This window comes from Theropithecus gelada, chromosome 4 (assembly GCF_003255815.1).
Source record: "Theropithecus gelada isolate Dixy chromosome 4, Tgel_1.0, whole genome shotgun sequence".
Lineage (NCBI taxonomy): Eukaryota > Metazoa > Chordata > Mammalia > Primates > Cercopithecidae > Theropithecus > Theropithecus gelada.
The window spans coordinates 154,126,449-154,150,675 of record NC_037671.1 but is presented as its reverse complement, the minus strand read 5'-3'; the positions used below and the strand labels follow the sequence as shown (position 1 = coordinate 154,150,675).

General features: G+C 36.5%; 1 protein-coding gene across 1 annotated transcript in view; it reads right to left on the bottom strand.

Annotated features, from left to right (window-relative positions):
• Positions 1 to 24,227, bottom strand: part of LAMA2 (laminin subunit alpha 2) — a 601,080-nt gene that overhangs the window by 43,130 nt on the left and 533,723 nt on the right. Inside the window, 6 exon segments of the mRNA XM_025382237.1 lie at positions 6,684 to 6,828; positions 7,502 to 7,664; positions 11,641 to 11,765; positions 15,442 to 15,601; positions 17,674 to 17,807; positions 18,824 to 18,967. Of these exon segments, the coding sequence (XP_025238022.1) occupies positions 6,684 to 6,828; positions 7,502 to 7,664; positions 11,641 to 11,765; positions 15,442 to 15,601; positions 17,674 to 17,807; positions 18,824 to 18,967 (871 nt within the window).

Here is a 24,227-nt window from a genome sequence, read left to right as displayed (position 1 = left end):
TAATTGTCCTACTAAATATAGTTAGCATGTTAATATTTTAAAATTGAATCACTTTCACACACCTATTTTATTATTTTTGTATACATAATTAGTTTCATACACATATATCTCCTTGACTGGACTGGGGGCTAAAAGAAAATAGATTTATAAAACTGTTTTCAAGACTTTTTCATACACATTCCTTTTTATCTAGATCTGCAAAGACATTTTCATATGGGGCTGTTGACTGGAAGATGAAAATAGTCTCTTTCTGCAGACCTGGTGGGTATTTTAATGGTGTCTGAAAATGAGATTCTGCCTCTCTATCACAGGCAAGCTGGTGACTGGAGGTAGTTTTCCTCCTTATCCATGAATGAATATATGCATTTTTAGAGACCATTCTAAGAAAAAATGATTAAAGAGCAGCAACACAATTGAATTGAAATTCACTGGCCCAAAAGGTAACTTTGGCAGAGAGACAGGCTGGCATATTTTTACTGACTTAAAGGAAGTACTTTACTCTATCCTTCATGAGTGATAGCGATGAAGTGGGTTCTACCAGGAAATGCTAGTAAATGCTAATGCTTGCTTTTATTTCATGCCCTATTTCTTTTCTTTACAGAATAGAAAAGTAGGCTATTAACACAAAATTTCACAGTTGATGGATTCAGATGTGATTTATAAGTAGGTAGGGAAATCAGGATTTTATTAAGTAATATACAGAGTAAGGACTTAACAAATATTTTATAATCAATGCAGAGTTGTTATAAGCTAAGTGTTTTTACTTTGGCTATTACTCTTTTTTTCTCTTTCTTGATCCACTGAAAATCTAATTGAGTGTTCTCAACTTTGCTTCCTTATTGATGCACTTGGGGGATAGGGCACACTTGTGTCAGGGACTGTGGTTCTGTAACTGACTCAAAGAAGATGGGGAACACTCCTGAAGGACTGTACGTGAATTTCAAGGGACACTGCTCTTACTAACTAGTTGAGAATAATTCTGTAAAACAAGTAATCTGGTCACTGAAAAGGAGCAATGATCCACATTGCTGGAGCCTTATTTCAATTCCCCTCCCATTACTCTGTGAACTCTGGTCTTGCTAAAGTCCTCAGGGACCTCCCTATATCCAAACCCAGTGGAGTCCTTTTAATCTTTATCTGAATCCATGTTTATGCAACATTTAATGCTGTTAGCATTTCTTTCCTTATAGGAAATTTCTTCTGGCTTCCACAATGTCAAGCTCTCTGGCTTTTTTTTACCTTTCATTCTCAATCTCCTACCACGGGATCTATTTTTGAACACTTCTAAAATGTTGATGTTTTATAATATCCCTTCCTTTGCCCACATCTCAGGTTTTAGCCATCTGGGCAAACTCAAGTTTATATCTACTGACAATGTATTGATGACTTAAAATGTATGTATGCTTGGACCTGATTTTTGCCTAAAAATTCACATTCAACAGGTGAGACACCATCATCTATATTTTCCTTGAGTACTTAAAGCTAAACATTCCAAATCAAAATAATTATCATCCGACTCCCAAATCTGTATTACTTAAATTACTTTTTTATTGTTGGTATTATGACCCCCCACCCAATTTACTAAACTAGAGAATCATCCTGACTTCTTCCTCACCGCATCTAATCAATCAACAGCTTCACTAATTTCTTCTCCAAAATACCTTTAATATCTGTTCTACTTTTAAAACAGTTTTACTGAGGAATAATTAACATGCTATAATTTAAACCATGTTTATAGCATGCAATTTAACAACTACATGCTTTAGGAGATATGTATACACCTGTGGAACCACCACCACACTCAATGAACATATCCATCACCCCGGAAGTTTCTTTATGCTCATTTGTAATCCCTCCTTTTTGCCTTTTCCTACATATGCCATTCACAAGTAGCATCCCTCTGCTTTCTGTGACTATAGATTAGTTTACATTTTCCATGTAATTTTATACAAATGTACTCTTTTTGTCTGCCTAAATTTGCCTTTTTTTGGTCTATTTAGATATTCATACATTTTGTACCTATATTAATACTTTCTTGTTTTTTATTGCTGACTGGTATTCCATAGTATGAGTATACCACAATTTATCTATATCTATTTACCTGCTGATGGATATTTGAGTTGTTTACAGTTTTTAAATAACACAGATAAAAGTAATGTGAGCATTCTGGTACAAGTCTTTGTGTAAAAATATGCTTTCATGTGTCTTGGGTGAATAATTAGGAGTGAAATGACTGGTTTGTATGGAAGATGTGTATTTAGTCTTTTAAGAAATGGCCAACCTCTTCCAATGTTATCCTACTTTATATCCTCAGCAGCAGTGTATGAGTTCCAGTGTCTCCACCTTCTGCCAGCACTGAGTATGGCCAGTCTTTTTAATTTCAGTCATTCTAATAACTGTGTAGTGGTATCATATGGTGGATTTATTCTGCATTTCTTTGATGTCAATTGACACCTCGACTAATATACTTAAGTCGAAATTACCCTGTCACATCTCTACTTAAAATCGAGTTCATCAAGATGAACTGCAAACTCCTCCACATAGTTTAAACAGCTTCCTGTGATCTGGCCCTTGCCAACGTGCCCAGCATTATCTTCTATCACTCTTTTGAAATGTAAACTCCAGTAATTCAAACTGATTGCAACATCTGCTCAAATAATCCATGTTTTTATACATCTTTATCTTTTCATATGATGCTTTTTGGCCTGGATCGCCCTGCAACTGCTTCCACCTCTCCTACCCCCACAACCAAAAAAACGCCTTAGGGCTCAGGTAGTGCCTTATTTCTCTCCCTCCATAGTATCTCCCTTGGTATTTACTGTATCCTAATGATACGGTAATTTGCTACTTGTGCAGCAGGTAAGTCACTCAAGGGTAGGAACCTTACGCATCTTCACTGATCCAGCATAGTATCTGATGTATAGTTGGTATTTAATAAATGTGTCCTATAAGAGCTACTCTTATCAAAGCAGGTAGTAAGTAAATTCAGATTTTACTGCTTTAAGTGTGATCTTTGGATATGCTACTGCAGGTCAAGGACCATATGCTTGTAATCTATTGAGATTACATTTTTCAACTTTATATAAGAAGTCTGCATTTTTCTTTTGTGAATTATTTGTTTGTAATATTTGCTTTTCCCATTGAGGCTTCAATGCTTTTCTTTTTATAAGGAAAAATTAATACATATTAACTGACCTGCTATAGTAATAAAATACTTTAAAAGTATCAGAGAAAATATATTGGATATATGAGAATGCATGTGGAAAAACAGAACAGCTATAGTTTTATTATAATAAAAAATTTCATCTGTTTGATTTGAGAAATTTGTGGGGAGACACCAGAAATAATAGAGAATGGGTAATAACCATGGGCAGGAGAAGGTAGATGTTCCCAGTCTAATTTGAGAATCAAAATTCTGAACAACTGAACTTCATAGGACTTAATTTCTTTTTAATGGTGACACCAGAGAGATACATTAGAGAAGTAAGGAGGATGACTCATGTCATTAACACCCAAAATAAAAGTGAGAATGACTGCTTGGTGCATTTGACAGGAATATTCAGAAAGGCAAAAAGCAATGTGAGTCTAGAGTCAATTTGAAAACCAAGGAGAAGACTTAAAAATGAGAAGATATCAGCCAACTGTGTCAAAAGCATTGAACTAGAAACCAGAAATGGAACAGAAGATACTGAGTAGGCTGGGATAAAGGAAAATTCTTTCTGATTTCTGGACCACAGAGTAGTAAAAGTAACAGTAACAGTAGCTCTAGTAAAATCTGAAAAAATTAGACCTACTGGGGGAAGAACTTTCTGAATTGATGGAATGTTGGAGTTACAGTAAACCTAAAACATATTTTTAACTACTTTCAAATTTATATAATTCTGTAACTTGACCTTTGACTAACATTGATTCAGAGCACAGATCTTTTGGTTATTTGTTTTATTGGATAGAATAAAAGTTGAGATAACAGACTGATCATGGAAATTAGCATTTCCAAGGTGACCATTTATAAAAATTGTTCTCCTGAGTTGTTGAATCGTTTTATCCCTGTTTGTTACACTATACATTAACCAAGCATCTTATTATCTTTAGAGTTTATAGCATTAGCCAATTCAGAATTCAGCCTAGTGTTTTCAATGTCTTTATTTTTCTTATTTTAAAATTTTAGATTCAGGGGGTGCATATGCAGGTTTGTTACACGGATATATTGCACAAGAGTGAAATTTGGGCTTCTAGTGGATCCATCACCCCCACAGTGAACATTGTACCCAAGAGACTTTTTTGTTTTTTTTTTTTTGAGATGGAGTCTCGCTCTGTTGCCCAGGCTGGAGTGCAGTGATCCTATCTTGGCTCACTGCAAGCTCTGCCTCCTGGGTTCACACCCATTCTCCTGCCTCAGCCTCCCAAGTAGCTGGGACTACAGGCGCCTGCCACCACTCCCGGCTAATTTTTTTGTATTTTTAGTAGAGATGGAGTTTCACCATGTTAGCCAGGATGGTCTCGATCTCCAGACCTTGTGATCCACCCGCCTCGGCCTCCCAAAGTGTTGGGATTACAGGCGTGAGCCACTGCGCTCAGCCCAATAGGTGATTTTTAAACTTTCACCCCTTTTCCTCCCTCCACCCTTTTGGAGTCCACAGTGTCTATTGTTTCCACCTTCACGTCAATGTGTATCCATTGTTTAGCTTCTCACCTTGTAAGTGAGAACACGTGGTATTTGATTTTCTGTTTCTGAGTTATTTCACTTAGGATAATGACCTCCAGCTCCATTCATGTTGCTGCAAAAGACATGATTTCCTTCTTTTTTTATGGCTGCATATTATTCCATGGTGTATATGTACCACATTTGTTCTCAATCATCTGTTGATGGACATTTAGGTTGTCTTTTTTTCTTTTATAATGCATATCCATCGTTTCCTTCTTTCTTCAAATCTATTATTTTACTACTATAGAAGAGAAGTTGGTGGGGAGACACTAGGCTCACCAGACTCTGTAGCATCCTACATTGCTACACATCTCCAAACTGCTGCTAAAGAAACTTTACTAAAGCACAAATCTTATGATATCACACTCTTTCTTAAAACTCGTAGTGTTCTCTGTATCCCTGTAGCTTTCAGGATAAAGTTGAAACTCACTCACTTAGCTCATATGTCCTCTTATGCACTGGTTCTGTCATCACTTGGCCCCTACTGATAAATTCCTGCCAACATTCATCCATGTAGGCTATGTATTCACTTGTAGTTACTAAAGCATTCGCCAGAGCGTGTTCAGCAGAATGCTAGTAATACAGGAATGGAAGGATTTCTCTGATTAAATAAATTTGGGAAATGCTGGGTTAAACAGCGAAACATTCTTCTTCTTGAACAACTAACTACACAGAGCTTCTGACATGCAAATGTGCCTTGTGCCTCTCTTACACAGGAACAATGTATGCAGCAGCACTCCAAAATAAAGAATTGTAAAGCCAGTTTTTGTCCCATATGAGGGGTTTCTCTAGAGTTTCCTGTTGGAAATGCAGCTGGAAAAGGATGTGTTATGCTCTCTGATGACTCCAGGCTTTCACACGACTTTTACTACTCTGAAATGTCCATACATGCTTTTCATCCAGCTAATTCTTCATCCAGCTTGTGCCTCAGGGGCACTCCAGTGGAAACTGACCTGTCTGTTTGACTCAAGTGTCTCTCTTCTGAGATTGCTAGCTGGCTACACACATCTCTATCACAGCAATTAGCTCTCTAACCTCTAACCATTGATACTTGTCTATCTCCCCAATTTGATGCAAGTTCCTTGAAGGCAAGAACTTAGAACTTCATTTAGTTCTTACATGGAACTTAGAAGGTGCTTGGCAGATATGTATTAAATGCAGCAATGAAAGACGGTACAAAGTTAAATTTAAATTTTCATGAAATGTCACATTGGCATTAGCAACATTAATTAAGTCTGTTTATATTAGCAGAAGTAACGAAGTTTCATTTGCAGATATTGGTAATGCCATACTACACAGAATTAGTGCAATTATATACTTAAAAAGCAATAGTATGACACTCGGAACTAATAGACTTGGATTTCTGTCTTGGTTGTGAGATCTTTTATATATATGTCTGTGACTACATAAAAGTTTGAGTGTATATTTTACTTTCTCTAACACTGGAACAAAATACCTGCTTATGTGATCAGATAAAACAACATTTGGGGAAGTGTTTTAAAATGTCTCCGAATCATAACCATGTCATGTTACTATTGATCAATCATTTACTTGCACGCATACAAATGTTTGGCAATTTAAATGAGCAAAGAACTGATAACTATGCCCTACCACCCCTACAGATTCCATTGTGGGCCGCTTTAAAGGAAACATCTTGACAGAATAGGGAGAAAAGAAAAGCACTCAACATTTTTCAAACATATTACAGGATATAATTTTGCAACTTGTAAGACAGTTTTATGCTTTCAAATTAAGCTCTCCGTTTCAAAAGAAAATGATAGAGAAGCATTTGGCTCTTCAATCAGTCATGTTTAACCCAAATCACCTATAATCTAAGCCAAAAAAATGACTGTATCAATTTTTCACTGAACCTGTGAGTAGCTAAAATGATAGACGGAGTCTTCCTCTTGATCGGGTACATGTGCACTCTGGATTGCATGATTAAGGCCCATATTGCATTATTACTGTAAAAACTCACCTTGTTTTTGAATTCTTGACAGGGTGAATGATTTCCATTTTCCATCATTATGGTTTTGATTGCTGACAACAGAAGCCATTCCTGAACCCAGATCATAACTGACTTTTATGTGCCCATCAGTGAGCTCCACACTCATGAAATCTCTCTATTAATAGAGTAAACATACACCAGTGATTAGATACACAGAGAAATAGATGAGTGTTCGCTTTTTTGTGGGGTTTATATTAGGATCTTGTGGCTAAATTGCTGAATATGTCGCTCTGCTACAGAAATCCATTCTGAAAATAGAATTGGTGTTACTGTTTTCTGAATTTCTGTGGTTGTGAAATTATGACGCAAATGGTCACAACCAAATTTCTAAGACATACCCTTTTGTTACAGTAGTAAAATGTGAGTTCATTTGAAAACATATTAAGTGAACCAAAAGGTATGTTCCCTGAAAGAATTCATTAAGAAATACTGACCAGAAAATAATGAGGCCAAAGAATATTTAGAATCCCCTTTTCAACTTAGGTCTCTGAAAGAAGATTAAGGAAGCATTTTGCTGCTGCATGGCTCCATGCTGGGAAAAATTATTACCGGATGTATTGCTTAAAGGATTATGTGGGGAGCTGTACTGAAAATAAATAGTAATTAAATTGTATCTGTGATTAAAGTTATTAGTGAAAATACATAAGCACTATCTGTATCACCCATTCTTGGCTGCCAGACAGCCATCCCAAGCTTTTTAGAAAATAACTGATAATTTTACCAATAACTGATAAAAGAAGCAAACACATTTTCAATCATGGAAACTCTGCTATGCACATGATCTTTACCAGGTCTCGTGTGGCAAGATACATCAGGAGAGCACTCGAAGAAAATGTTCTGAACTTGAACATGACGGTGGAGATGTTGGGGTACCAGCGAATGGGGCGGCTGACCAATGCATAACCTTCTCCATCAAACTGAATAGTCCCCTCACTGTCTTCCACCTGAGGACTGAGAAGGAGACATTTCACATGAATCAGATCATATCTATTTGGTCTGTCACTATTCAACACATCATTGAAGAGCAGTGAGATTATAGGCTGTTGTAGGGTAGGAAATATCTTAAATACATCTTCGTTCCATCCACATATCTCCATCTCTACTGCCACCGTGCTACAATAACTAAAAACCATCTCTCACCTTTCATGAGGTGTGCAATAACTAAGTCATCAGTTTTTTTAAGTGCTTTATGTTTTGTAGAAGTACTTGGTAGTAGATAGTTATATTGAAGCCTAAGGGTGTCTTAGTGGTATTTGGGCAAAGTGGTGGGGTTTCTGGATGGGCTGAGAATACATTATTACATTTCTTTTATATAGGATCCTTACTCTCAATATTTGCCTTCCAACAAGTTTTTCCGGAACAAATTAGATTCAGACAATGAAGGAGGCCTGTATTTATTTGTATGTTTTTTATCTGTCTGCTTCACTAGAATGTAAATTTCATGAGACCATCTAAGAGATTATGGGCTGGGTCCCATGTCAGGCACAAACTCAAAACATCTAGTACATACAGTACAGTACTTGGATCCTAGAATCCAGTTGATGTTTGTGGAATGAAAAAGATTTTAGTATAGCAAATTGCCTCATAAAGAATATATGTCTAATCAATATTGGGTGCATAATTAATGAATATCTAAGATAAGTCTTGTGAATACAACATTTAAAATACTTTTTCCAAACATGAGGCTATTTTTATGTATCTCTCTATCTACCTATTTATCTGTCTGATGTTACTACGATTGTGGAGATATCTGCAGGAAAGAGTTGTGGCCTGGGAGTGGCTAAACACAGAGCTGTAGATCCCCCCACTTCATTTAATTCATTAGCAAACACTAGGAGAAGCAAGATAAGTCTGGCTTTGAATTGGTGACTATGGGATGAGAAAAAATATGAGTCCTTCAAGGTATATACTGTAATATTTTGACATAGAATAGAATTATCCTATTCATTCTGAATACATTTACTAAAAAAAAAAACCCTACTCTTTCATAATTAATAAACACTAAGCTTCTTAACTTGCCTTTTGTTTCTCTTTTGAACCTTGATGTCTGGTAAAGTTAGTACAGATTAATTATGCTATTTTGGAGCAACTATGTTCTTCCACATGTAACTCTAGTTAACAAGAACTAGGTGACTATTAGGGCTTAGTCTATTAAAATATCATTTCAATGCTCAACTAACTACATTTTACTTGTAGCAGCTTTTTTTCCCCCTTACTTTAATCTTAATGTGAATTTTAGAAGTGTGAGAAAAATAAGATACACTTTCAAAAATATCTTTGACAGATTACTCTTTCTAAAGCATAACAACAATTTCATCTCTTCTACTGACTATTGAATAAATGCAAATTTCTAAAACTGACATTCTAAGGTCTTTATGACATTTTCTTAGTCTACCTCTTTTAGCCTCATTTTTACATCTTCTCCATAAAATCACTCCTGCTCTTTAGTAGGAATGATTGCTCTTTATGTTCAAATGTGATAAGTGTTTTCCTGAAAACAACAAATAAATGAACAAACACACACCAGGAGTTCTATAAAAATTATTCTAACAAATAACGGGGCTTATGGGAAAATAGGGTTGGGGCCGACTGCTAAAAACTTACACAACTATGTAATTAGAGAACTCACAAAACAATAACAATCCTGATCAAAGTATTAGCACAGCTCAAAATGACACACTAAAACATTAAAAAATATAGGATTATTTCAGTATACATATCACTTCACCTTAAAAGGAAAATGCGAAGGTAGTTTGATGACAACGGGTAAGAGAAGGGTTGACACTGCCAAGTGTTAGCAATGGGGCAAAAATGCACAATGACAGAAAAGACGTGGACCATGAACATTTCCAAGATAGAGTGGTTGGCCAAATCATGCAGAAGGCAGGCATGTGGGTGAATGGGCACTGTGGACAGGCTGTGTTGTGGCACGGTACTTTGAGGTTGGTGTCTTCAGCTATGTTGGTTTACTTTGCATTCAGCTACCGTTATGGGGTAGAGAAGAAATCATGATTATGCTGGGAAGAACTGTGTATGAACCTATGTGGCCACTGCATCTTACCCAAATCATTCTCCCATTTGCCAGTCCTGTATGATTGGATTCACACTTGTTCTTTTCTAAAAACACTCCAGCTTCCCACTCTTCCTCCCTTTGCTCTTACTGGTTTCAGGAACTAGAATGTTCTTCACATTTCATCTGCTGTCTCCTCTTTTTGGACTCTTACCTCAGGTCAAGACCCATTTCAAACATCACCTCCTCCATGAAGCAGATCATGATGCCCTTAATCTGATGTGGGCAATCATAGTATACTCTGAATATGTCTTTTTAAAGGGATTTGTATTATGTCTGATATTTGAAATATTTAATATTTGTCTTTTCCTCCCTTCTTGGTGATGTCTCTTCATGGCCAGGACTAGGCTGTATTCATTCTAGTATCAAGAAGTTGTAAGTGTGAATCTCTGCAACCTACAAAACACCCTATGTATATACAGGAATACTCTTATCAGAAATTAGCATAATGCTTTATATGTTGAAGCGCAAAATCTTTGCAGAATTGTTAATTAGTGATGTTCAGTCTCACATGACATGCACTGCTGAATGGATATTTAAATGCCTTAGATGTTTTGTTGATAATAGGCTTTTGAAAATCCTACTTAGAAGTTTACCAAAAAAATGCTTAGGGAAAAGTTGGTGTTTGTTTATGAGTAGCAGAATATTAATATGGGCTTCATTGTCTTTCATGTATTGAAAGAATTTTACAGACAACCTTCCATGTTAGATTTTGTTGAAGATTATTGACAAAATCATCTTAAACAATGAATGGGTCAGGCTTTCAAACTATCCTCAATTTCATGTTGACAAGTCCATGATGTTAAAAAGAAAACAAAGAGTTGGAAGTTAAGACTTTTAGACGGATAATATTTTGGGGCTACTTTCTTCTATAAAACTGTAGAGATGTAGAGAAGGAAATGTGAAGTGTACTCTGCTAGGATTTGGGTCCTACAAACATATGTATGTCCTTTAAATGGAAAATAACACAAACTCCTTAGCACTTAATGGTTTCTGAGTTGCTGTTATGACATGTTAAGTCTGCAGGTATTTAAAGTATGTTTTATCGTTTTAATTTAATATAATAAAATTGCTTTAGGCTTGGGTGATCAGTGGGCTCTAAGCTTTTTATGCTGAGAAATCCTCTACTTCTAGCTAAATATTTTATATCCTCTATTCATTTTTATCTAAAAATGTTTATTCTCTACACATGCTTAGTATGATAGGATGTTAAATATTTTCAAATTCCTATTCATTCTACCCTCTATCTTATAATTGAGGATATGTATTAGGAACTTTCCTCCTGGACTATCTCGGCCCCTTGTTCTCCTTCTCTCTTGAAGCAGAATCATTAAATCCCATAGGCTTCCACTTGAAGCACTTGTAGGATCCTATGTGTCAATAAAAAAACCCCATAAAACCTGGGCTGGGGTTCTAATTTTGTTATAAACATAAATAGAGTGAATTCATGCTCAGCAAGACCTGAAACTTAATCAGTTTGGGGAAAGCTCTCTTTAGGGAAAAAAAAAAAATTGTAACAATGAGTTACTCACAGACACTAAAACCCCCCTCGACATGAAGGAACACTGGAGTGGAAACTTAACTGATTGTAGTCAAAATTTCTTACCTTTGCAAATTTTATAAAAACATATGACTATGCAAATGTACTGCTAGTGTACCTCCCAGGGCTTGAAATATGCCTGCGCAAATGCAGGCAGAGACTTGAAGATTCATTAGTTTTGGGGTAATTCCACCTCTGAGCATAATCATTTCAAACCTGCTCTATATCATCCACATGATAATAGAATATTATGCAATAAAAATTGAAGCTTTTATTATGCACAGGACAGATCTGGGAGAGTCCTCATCTCAACTAACCTTACAGTGCATCCTTTGCAGTCACCTTCTTTTTCTCGGAAATTCCACAGACCTATAGGTTTGTTGTCAAAGTATGTTTCTCCCATGCAGCCGGTGAATGTAATCACACGTACAGCATCAGCCTTCTGCAGAAAGAAATACCGTATTTGTTAGAATTTGGAATTTCACAAATAATCTTGGTTTATCCATGAGAGTTATCAGCAGAAGCTAAAGTGATCATTATCCATTCTTTCTGATATTTTGGCATATGTACATATTCATCTTTTCATCATATTATATCTATATCCTTAGAGCTTCTCCAGGATGAGTCTACAACAGGGGAAAAGCTCAACTATGTAATCAATGAATGCTGATTACATTTTGCTATACCAGTTTTCATCATCAGTAAATAAACACTTCCTAACTTCTTACTTTAGGTGAGCTGCTGACCTTCTCCACAATTCTATTCTTTTGTCTGCAATGTGGAACTGTTGTGAGAATAAAGTTAGATAATTTATTTATGGCACCAATCTCAGTGCCTGACATACAGAGGGTGTTCAATAAATGCTAATGCTCCTACCTAATTTTCTTTGGGCAAATTTGGGCCATGCATACACAAAGATTTTTCCCCTGAGATCTGAAGAAAGGGTACGTGCTGATGACATAGAAGAGATTTTGTAAAAGCACTTGTTTAAATCACTCTATGGTAGTGCTGTTCTAAATTTTTTAATTTCTGTTCACAGCCAAGAAGATTTCGAGTTCAAGGGAATGAAGAAAAAGTAAGCAACTTTGTAAGAAAAGAGACCACGTTGGTGTTGTTTGCTTGTATACACAGCACAGGGCCTGGAGTCAAACAGAGAATCAATAAATAATCTGAACAAATTCAATCCTGGTATCATTTTCACAGGAAAGGTCTTAGGCTTGATGCACAATCATGAAGAAAGAGAATGACCTGGTCCCTCCTAGAGAAGTTTGTTGTAAATTTAAACAACTGTTTTGGCATTGACATATTACAAATGTCTTGGTAAATGACAGATCACATATATGATGGTGCTTCCATAAATTATAATACTGTATTTTTACTGTACCTTGTTTATGTTTAGATACACAAATACTTACCCTGAGTTACAATTGCCTACGGTATCCAGTGGAGTAACATGCTGTACAGGCTGTAGCCTTGGAACAGTAGGCTATACCATAGAGCCTAGGTGTGTGGTAGGCTGTGCCATCCAGATTTGTGTACTATACACTCTATGATGTTTGCACATTGAAGAAATTGCCTAATTCCATCTTTCTTGGAATGTATTCCTGACATTGAGTGACACATGACTGTACTATATTCTGGTGCCTATAACTTTAAAAACTCTGTGCCAAAGTGAACCCATATTTACTCAAATTATCTAGGAAAAACAGTGCATTGACTCATTTGGTTTTTAGAACACATGTAAGAAAACAGTTACTGACTAGTTAAAATTTTAAATAGTAAAATCAGTTACTGAATAGTTAAAATCATAGAGTGTACAGTACTTGCACAAATCTAGATGGTATAGCTTACTACACACCTAGGCTGTATGGTATGGCCTACTGCTATAGTTTTAGGTTAAACCCATCAACATGTACATTTCCCACTGCTGTGACCACGTGTTGCACAGCCGCATAGAAAGACTGTTGAGCGGAGCCCCTGACTTGCACATTGGAATCGTCCTTGCAATGCTCTGTCATCAGTCTGAACCTCTTAATTTTCTAGAGATTGATTATTCTACTTGTGAATTCTGCTTGCTTTCTGCTTCTTCTCGCATCCTGAAAAGCTATATTTGAGAGATTTTCCTGCTCATTTGAATTCTCATCAGCAAGTTCATTTAGTTGTTTTCAGCTTTTGGTTCATATTCTGGTGTGGCAGGAGCCTTGAAATTCTTGGCCAAAATGACTTCTTAAGGTTTTCTGTAGATTTCATTTGTTCATGTTTTCTTCCTTTTTCTGAGACTGACAGAATGCTGCTTTTGTGCCAATTACATTTGCATAATAATTATTAAGGTACAATTTAAGGTGTGATGACCACATCTCAGTTATTCGCCATATATTTTATACACACAATCTCACTATTCACTGTGGCAGTGAAGCAAGATGCTGCGAGTGAAGACTATTGTGCCTATTAACTGTGTTCAAATCCCAGCTCTGCTAATTACCGTGTGACCTTGGTCAAGATATTTAACGTCTCTCTTCTTCAGATTCCTTAACTATAGAATGAGGAGAATATTAGTATCTACCTTGCTGTGGTGTGAATGTTTGTGTCCCTCCCAAAATTCATATATTAAAATCCTACCCACCAAAGTGATGGTATTAGGAGGCAGGGCATTTGAGAGGTGAGTTTTAGGTGGTGAGGGGCAGGGTCTTCATGAATGGAATTAGTGCCCTTATAAAATAGGTCCAAAGGAGCTTGTTCACTCTTTCTACTATGTGAGAACAGCAAGGAGGCTCCTTCTATGAAAAACTGGCCCTCACTAAACACCAAATCTACCGGTACCTTGATCTCAGACTTCTTAGCTTCAAGAACTGTGAGAAATAAATGTTTGTTTATTTATAAACTACCCAGGGTATTTTTCTTACAGCAGCCTTAACAGACTAAGACATACCTTTTGGGGTTGTTGTAAAAATTAAACAAGTTAATTCATGTAAACTACTGAGAACATTACTTAACATATAGGAAGAGTTATAAGCATATTAAAAAATGCATTATTGTATCCTACAATATGCAAGCAAGGTAGATATTTTTATCATTCTTTTCTAGTTGAGAAAACCAAAGCCCAAGGGGTTAAGTAACTTGTCTAAGGTCATATTTTAGTAAGTGGAAGAGAAGGAAATTCAACCTGGATTTGATTTCAAAATTCATGGCTTTTGTACTACTGTGTGCTGTCCCTGTATTTATCCATCTGTGAAGGAGAGAAAGTTGATAATATGACTATATGTAACTATGTACCATATACATTTATATGAAGTTCTAAGAAATGAGGATAACTTCAGCATGTGGTTTTGGAATCAGTTCTCATACTTTAGAGTCACATCTCATACTCAAAGCAAATAAAATAACCTCATTCTATATGAAGGCTGAGTCCTCATAAATTTGGGGTCACCCTGGCTTTTCACATTTTCTGACTAATCTCATCCCAGAATGATTCTGACAATCCCAGGATTATCCATTATATTTGGTTGTGCTCCTGCATCTCACCCATAGTGGCTTCCCAACACCTAATTCCATTTAATCAACACAACCTTCTTTAAAAGGCAGGCTTTCTGCGTTTTGAAACGCGCAAGGACTGTCATGAAGCAATTATGAATATTAAGTGCATCACCGTATAAGAATAAGAGCAACTTGAAAACTTTAAAACCAGATCATGTTTTGAAAGCTTATAGCTCCTGTGATATTTCCCAAAGTATTCATAAATCTTTTAATTAGATGTGAGTATGAACTTTATAGCACTTCATATCTATAAATCATAAATCGATTCAGAAGATCAGGTATACTTAAAAAACACTTGGCTCTTGAGGCAACTAAAACAAGAATATACACAAAACTGATGCCACAGATAAAGACAAAACAACAGCTGTTTAAATAAATACACACAGGCTTAAAAATATTGTGTTTCCAGGTTGAATCTTCAAAGAAGAAAATTCTTACTCAAAATAAATTCATGTTTTCATAAATGCAAGTTAAGTAAAACGTGGTCAAGTTTTACAGAGCTTTATCATACCTTCTCCTGAAGCAATTATGTCAAGAGATGTCAACAAAGATGAAATAGAACAGGAGGAGGCTGAACACATTACCTTTAATTTCCCAGTCAGGCCACCAACAAACAGCATTGCATTTGCATCCACATCTAGAATAGTGTACCCTGGAGGAGACGTCGAATGGTATGTGCTGGGTACAATGCTGGCTTTGGGTCCATCCAGGGCTCTCACAGAAATAGTTCCATTTCTCCCAGTTCTTCAAGGGTACGTGTTGAAGTGAAGGGGAGGAACATACAGAAAATGTAATATGCATCACATTTCTGGTAATTCCAGATTTAAAAGATACAAAATGCAGAGACTTGTTTTTAAGAATTTAGGAGAAAACTGGCTGTTTAGTTTCTAACATTCCAAATTCATTAGATCTCAAATCAATACTCAAAGTCTGATCTTGGCTGAACACTCACATCAGTTTCAACCAGAACCAGTGACCACCATATCCTGATTCTGTGTGTGTTCATTGACATGAAATGACACAGCAGCAGTTAATTGATGGAATTGCTATTGGTTAAGTGGAAAGTCTTTTTCCTATGGCTTACATAATTTACTATTTTCCAACACATACAATTTATGCAAGTTTATATTACTTTCAGCATTTTGTTTAATTTAATTCAGCAAGTGGACCCCAAATGAACCACCCTTCCACATCATAAGCTGCAAGATTTCTCCTAAAATTCTTTATAATATCTTGGATCCCAGTTTGTTGAAGTAGTCTTCCTAGAATGGTATATCTTTTATTGTTTGGCACAGCATCTTAATGTATAGTACAATATCCACCGTTCAGATTTCAGTGTACAAATTGCATAGAAGTTCATTTTGAAATTCAATTAACAGAATTTTGAAAGCTATTATCATTTTATTTCATTTTCTTTTTTAAGTGATTGATTTCCATGAGCTGTTAAATATGAAAATCTGGTCTCTCTTTGGAGACAAGCAGTCATAATAAAACTTCGGTGTCATATTTCTCTCCCTGCTGTCTCATTTTGGTAATCTTTTTATCTTTGAGGATGCAGTGTTAAGTGAAATACATGGTAACAAAAGAATGAATTTATCAAATAAGGTTCACTTTCTTTAACAGAATGTATCTTTTCTGAAAGAAGAACTGTACTTTATGAGTATAAATGTCCTTAAACCCGGTTAAGTACTTAATTCCCTCAACACCACTAAATATGCAAGCACTCTGTCACTCTCTCTCTCTCTCTCACACACATGCACACACACTTTTGCTGAAAAACTTGCTTAAAACGAACTAAAAATATTGCTTCTCATTTTTTTATAACTTTTTTTTTTTTTTTTTTTTTTTAAGAGATGAAGTCTTGCTATGTTGCCCAGGCTGGACTGCAGTGGTTATTCACAAGCACGATCATCATGACCACAGCCTTGAATTCCTGGGCTGAAATGATCCTCCTGCCTCAGCCTCCCAAGTAGCTGGGACTACAGCACATGCCATTGAACGTGGCTCTTTCTTTTAAACTTTTTATTATGGAAAAACTTAAGTATCTACAAACAGAATGCAACTCTATGTATCTATCACCCAGAGTCAACGATTACCAGTTCCTTATATCTTCTCTATCTCCAATCAGCTTCATGCCCAGCCCTAGGCCCATAACCATACCTCTCAACTGTTAGCTGCTTTGGGTTTAACAGGGAGTTGAGAATTGGGAAAACAAGAAGAGATAATGAGGCAAGTGCTGAAGACAGGGATAGTTCTATAAGTAATCTATATCGTACTAGACGTTGATAATTGCATTAAAGCTCCAAAGATAGGATAACTGAATCAATTCTCGATTATTTCCCATTTTAAGTAGGGTGGACCTGATATGTTACATATGAATTTCAGCGTTTCGATACTGCATGTTTCTATGGTGGCTATGTAGACTAAAAGAGGAACTGTGTACACCAAAGACAGGCAATAATGATGCTCTTATGCTTTGGCTTGTATTGCATAAGAATGAGTGACGGTACTTTTTTCAGGTGAGATAAGGAGCCTGAGACAGCGACGCCCCCAAATTCCTACAGACACAAGATAAAGGGGTCAGAAATGGACTGGTTCCTCTGGTCAATACCTGGAAGGTTTGTCAGTTCCTAACAAGTACGACAAACATACCCACTCCCAGACATGTATACGTATAACATATAAAATTCATACACATGTATCTACATACATACACAGCTACCTTATTGAAATGGAAATAGGAGTTGTCTTATAAACTGGGAAACTACTTCAAAATTCTATCATTTAATTATCTTAATCTTTATTAAGTTGGTTACCTTGATGCCATAATACGGTACCAATATGAGTCATCAATAGTCAAATCTGGGTACTCTACACGTCCAACTCCAGATCCAACATCCCAGAGGAAGCTGACTTTGCCTTTACGCATTTCTATAGCCAGAAAATCAATCTAGTTCAGAGAAAAGCAAAAACAAGAGATATCAGATATAAAGCACCTTTAAAGAGGAGACAAGCAGAGTGATTTTCAGTAAGTGCCATTTGCAGACATGTGAAATAATTAGGAGCTTCATGATAATACTTGTCAAATAATATTAATTATTATTATACGTTATTAAAATAATATTTTATTTTTGTATCCTTAAAGCAAAAAAAAAAAAGTCCATAATGCTCAGGCATGTTTGTTAATTTTACCAATTCTAATTAAGTCTAATTTTGAGACCAAAGCCTTTATCACTCTGATACTTGTGGTAAAGATAAAAACAAATATTTAAATTTAGAATCCATTATTATTTTCACCAAAGACACTGACATTTTTGAGGGGGCAGCTATGATTTTATTTCTCAAATTGACCTAGAATTCCTTACCCAAACGGCAAATATTGACTTACACCATGACTGATTTGTTAAGAAGTCATATTCATTTTGGAAGATCCCCATGCATGCAAAATCAAATAGTTCAAATGGAAGAAATTAGAACTTTATGGGTGGGCTTTTGTCCATATAATCTGTGTTATTTCAGTTCAGGTCATAAATTCAAAACAAGTTAGCAGAGTTTTCATTGGTTAAATAAAATAGTACACACTTTGCTATTTTCATTTCATTAACAGAAGAGTTTATTGTAATTTAGTTTGAACAGTAAATAAGATAAACAAATAAGAAGTAAGTAAAATAGCTTTGTTCTCATTAGTGTTCTTAAATCACTGGATCTATAAGTATAATTTAACAGAAATGATGATATACTGAAAAATGAAGGTAAATGTGACTAAATACTGTATTTCTTCCTTTCATTTGACTTCTAACTTAATTTGACACTTCAGAATTTTGTGAGGTAAGATGTTGAGGTTTTCAAATCTGAACGCCTATGTTAGACCATTTGGGGACCATGTTATTGGATTCTACACATTTTTGGATTAACCTCTAGCTAGACACATACACAGCCTAATGAAAAGCTGAATATTAGACTTACAAATTTGGCACTTCCAAGATAAAAGAGGAGGTTGTCAGCAACAGCTGTCTTTACATTGACAACAATATTATTGTAACTTCCTTTCTTGATTTCTGGCTTGTACGTTCGAATGCAGTCACCTCCCGAAGACACAGATACTTTGATCTTTAAGAAAAACAAGGTACAAAGAACCAAGAGTAAATCTCTCAGAAAGTTTGAAGTAGTTTCCAACCACAAAGCCATCATTGTTTCTTCTTTGAAGTTATTTTCTATCATCAAATAGTATCATTAAATGCCCATATGCAGACACCATTATACTCATTAATGAGGGCACAGAAGAGCAGTTTTCCACTAGAATTTTGCCAATGAGCTGTTCACAGTTCCATGTCTTGTTATCATACTATTTTTTGAAGCATGCAACTAACAATTTGCTACCATCATACCTTTCTCCATTATGAATATGGGAACATTTTAGGAAGGTGATTTTACATGGAACTAACAAGAATGATCTTCATTAGGTTGTTTAGTGAAATTTTACAATTGAAATTTCAGCGGTTTTGGTATCACTTAAACTAAGAAACTATTTTTCCTTCAGTTTTCAAGAGGAAATTACCAACCCTCCCATGCTCTCATAGTTGAAAGAGGACAAATAGATTTTGTTCTAGGTGTTCTAACAGTAAGAATATTAATCATTCCACTCAGAACACACATTTCAGAATAAATTATACCTTTTTATGAAGTTGCCAGGAAATGAAATGGAAATAATTTCCAATGGCTATCACTACTAATGTATTTAATAGCTTCCTTTTCTTTTGAAAAATACCTTAAAAATTACTATAAATTGATAAAAAAGGAATGCCTATATGAATAGAGTAACACTGTTCATATCAATTTTTACTTACATTTAGATAGCCCTCCTTCAATCATAAACAACACTAGTTGATTATTTGATTTAATTTCTGTAGGGTCAGATGGAAAATCACCATCAAAGGGTTACTTTCAGGATAGCAAAATAGTTGCTTGGACTCAGAGAGAATCTGTAACTTTGCTCATTGATAGCACTCCAGAAAGAGGCAGAGACAGAGGAAGATGTAAAACCTCTCTCTGCCATTTGTTCAAATGCCCTGTTGGCTTTCACTTGCCTTGAATTTTCATCTTTTCACTTCTTCTAGCATTTTGTGCTACTTATGTAATTTGCACATTTGGAAGAAAACGAACTAGCATTATCATTACCCCTATGGAAGGGCTGTGCAGCCTCCCAACAAGATAGCCTAGAAACCAAAACAGCCTCCATATGATCATGACACCAGGAGGTGTCTCCAGGGGTCTCATTTGTGTTTGAGTATGGGCAGAACTGTGGCCCTTCTCCAAGGGTTATGAAAGTTTACTGCAAAGGTTGTGTGCCAAATTGGTTGGATTCAAAAGAGAAGACTAAAGAGGGATTTTTGCAATGGTAAATTCATATAGATTTGGGACTTCTAGGGATACAGAAGATCTGTTATGTCTCCCACAGACCTACATAAGTCATTTATTTGTTTATTGTTGTTGACTCACCTGATCTGCTAAACAAATTGTATCTCCACAAAGAGGCAACTGTGTTCTGGAGAGAAACAGGGGCTGTTTCCTCCACCACCTGAGGAAGGGTGACTCCTGGAGGCCTGAGTGTGGTGGCTTGGGGCTAGACATCCCAGGAAGCCTGCTGCTTAAACCACTTTCTTGTTCTTGCCTTCCCCAAAAAGGTGGGGCCAGCCTGCCAACTGCTGGGTGCAGGACTTGGGGCCAACTAAGGTCCCCAGAGTGTTTGCTCTGTGTCCTAAGGAGATAGTCTTCTGGATGGGGTGGTTTTCAGTTGGGAAGTTAGTTCCTGCTTCACAAATCAGGGAATTTCCCTTCTACATACAGTGTTGAGAGTAGGTGAGTGAAAATGAATTGCAAAACAATGTAGGAAATGTACAATTTTTACTTGGATGTTAACATGGCAAAGCAGATGAGCGATGGGAGTTGGCAAAGGGTGTTCTGTGATAGAATGGCAGCTATACCAAGGGTCATCCAAGGGATTAGAGATAAAAAGAATAAAGCAAAGCAAGAGAAAGACAGCACAGTAGAGGGCAGGGGGAAAAATATGGTCTTCAGATATTTTTAATGTTCAGGAAAGGGTGTCAGATATAGTGATTTTTTAGCAATTTGCTGAAAGTGAACCAAAATCACTATCAGAGAAGACCTTGGCATTGAGAAAATTTAATATCTGAGGCAGGCTATAAGTACCATTGACATCATAAGAAGATCAAAGCGAACAAGAAATCAAGATCTGACTGGAATTCATGAGTAGAACTGAATAGTGCATTATCCCTGGCAGATAAGCATATCCAATTCTGATGGGGCTGAATTAGTAGTCAAAGTGACTATATGTAGTTTACTTCATTTTTATTTCATAAACGCTTTATAGCTTGGCCCTATGGCAGTATTATGGCTAGTTTAATTCTTAATAAATCAGTTTTGTTTAAAATCACAATTGAGGCTGAGTGCGGTGGCTCATGCCTGTAATCCCAGCACTTTGGGAGGCTGAGGTGGGTGGATCCCGAGGTCAGGAGATCGAGACCATCCTGGCCAACATGGTGAAACCCCATCTTACTAAAAATACAAAATTAGCTGGCCATAGTGGCACGTGCCTGTAGTCCCAGCTACTCAGGAGGCTGAGGCAGGAGAATTGCTTGAACCCGGGAGGCGGAGGTTGCAGTGAGCCAAGATTGCGCCACTGTACTCCAGCCTGGGTGACAGAGAGAGACTTTATGTCAAAACAAAACAAAACAAAACACAATTGAATAATATCCCTCAGTTATTATTTAGAGAAGAGATGACTGAATATAAATGTAACGTGATCATTTGGTCACAGAATGAATTTCAGTCCTTGCTTAGGTAAGCCTGGTAAACAAAACAAAACAGAACAAAACAAAACAAAAACCAAAAAAAAAAAAACCAGGGGATGCCATGATTAGTGCGTTGAAAAGGGGGTTGTCAAAGTGTAGCAGATAGAGCCGGGTGTGGTGGCTCACGCCTGTAATCCCAGCACTTTGGGAGGCCAAGGCGAGCGGATTATGAGGTCAAGAGATGGAGACAATCTTGGCCAACATGGTGAAGCCCTGTATCTACTAAAAATACAAAAACAATTAGCTGGGCATGGTGGCACATGCCTGTAGTCCCAGCTACTCAGGAGGCTGAGGCAGGAGAATTGCTTGAACCTGGGAGGCGGAGACTGCAGTGAGCCGAGATCACGCCACTGCAATCCAGCCTGTCCACAGAGTGAGACTCCATCTCAAAAAAAAAAAAAAAAAAAAAGTGATGCAGACAGAGCAGCAGCATTAAAATCTAACTGACCTGGTGAAGCTCTACCTGAGAACTCCAAGTCCAAGAGAGGAGCCATTTTAAAACAGAGTATCTAACGTCACTAGAGGTTACAACCAATCTATTGTATAGAATACATATCTAACAAATACAATTCTTGAAACAAAATGATGATGTTATGCCAAATATGCCAGCAATTAATCCTACAGAGTAACTGCTATGGTTTGAATGTGTCCAACAAAATCCATGTGTTTGAAATTTAATCCTCAGTGCAACAGTATTGGGAGGGGGCCCTTTTGGGAAGTGTTTTGGTCATGAGGGCTCTCTCCTCATGAATGAATTGATGCCACTATTAAAAAGGCTTACAGGGGTGAGAGCTCTCTCTCTCTCTTGCTCTTCTGCCATGTGAAGACACAATGTTCTTTCTCTCCTGAGGATGCAGCATTCAAAGTGCCATCTTGGAAGCAGAAAAACAGGTCCCTAATCTGCCAGCACCTTGATCTTGGATTTCCCAGTCTCCAGAACTGTGAGAATAAATTTCTTTTCTTTATAAATTACCCAGTCTGTGGTATTTTGTCACAGCAGCGCAAAGTGGATTAGACAGTAACCTATTGTCCAGCTCTCACACATTCATGTAGAAAATCCTCTTGGACTGTCTGCTCTCTGTTTTCTGGTTTTGAATATACTCTCAGAACCTGAAACATTCACTTAGCCCAAACTGTTGACAACCAGTACATAACTAGTAGTCTTTTCCTTTTGAATACTTTGTGTTTTGATTTTCAATAATAGGTATTTCTTTTAACCAACTTTAAACAGGTAAATCTAAATATTATATCTTTAGAAGAAATCAGGTAAATCAAAATACTATATCTCTAGAAGAAATCTTTGGGATATATCCCTCTTGTAAGAGGAAAGAAATTTCTGAAATTCAAACATCCTTTCAGAATGTTTGGCTCTATCAATTATTGTTATTTCTAATGCAGATCCTTAGTAAGACCTCTAAACAAAAATCACTAAGCATTAAGTATCTTTAAGGCATTTCAATAATACAACATTATTTACCAGTTAATCATCATGAACTCAAACATTATTGAGTATCCCGTTATTATATCTATTGGATTTTCACTGTATTTTTCTTCCAGTAAGTAGGTCATTCATTTAAAGGAGTATCAGCCACTCAATTTCAGAATCAACAAACCCAGAGAAAGCTCCTTTAACATAAATGTCTTTAATGTTTTGGTCATGTCAAGTATGTGTTAAGGTCATATCCAGATATCCATATTTACAAATCAGAAAATGTAATATTCATTTAGTACAAAACTCATTTGGAAAAAAATTGGCTACTTGCATATTTCTAATGTCTTACAAAAAATAAGGCATTGTGTTGTAGTTCCATTTGCAAAAGTGATTGGGAATTTCTTTGAAATGCATGGACAATGATTACTTTTTCTAACATTACTTTTGTACCTTTCTTTTTTTCTTTTCTTTTCTTTCCTTTTTTTTTTTTTTGAGACGGGGATTCTATTTGTCACCCAGGCTGGAGTGCCATGGTGTGAACATGGCTCACTGCAACCTCATCTTCCGGAGCAAGTGATCCTCCCACCTCAGCCCCCCAAGTAGCTGGCACTATAGGCATCCACCACCATGCCCAGGTAATTTTTCAATTTTTTGTAGAGATGTGGTTTTGTGACACTGCCCAGGCTGGTCCCAAACTCCTGAGTTCATGAAATCTGCCCGCCTTGGCCTCCCAAAGTGTTGGGATTACAGGCATGAGCCACCATGCCCAGCCTATACCTTTCTTTTATTTTATACTTTAAGACAGGTTTTATATGCTTACATGTCCAAATTTCACCCTTTCGTGAGGAGGGGAAAAGCACTCAGAAATCTTTACAATGAAGAAATAATAAAAAAGTCTAGATTTATCTACTTGATGACTAAGTCAGAAAATGTGGCTAAAGGTGAGATTCCAAAATAATATTTACTCTTATTGCTTCTTCCAAGTTAACACTGCAAAATATAAGAGTGGTACATCATGTTCTTCTTTTCTCTTGCCACAGCTATAGTTGGGTCCTTCATTCTTCTT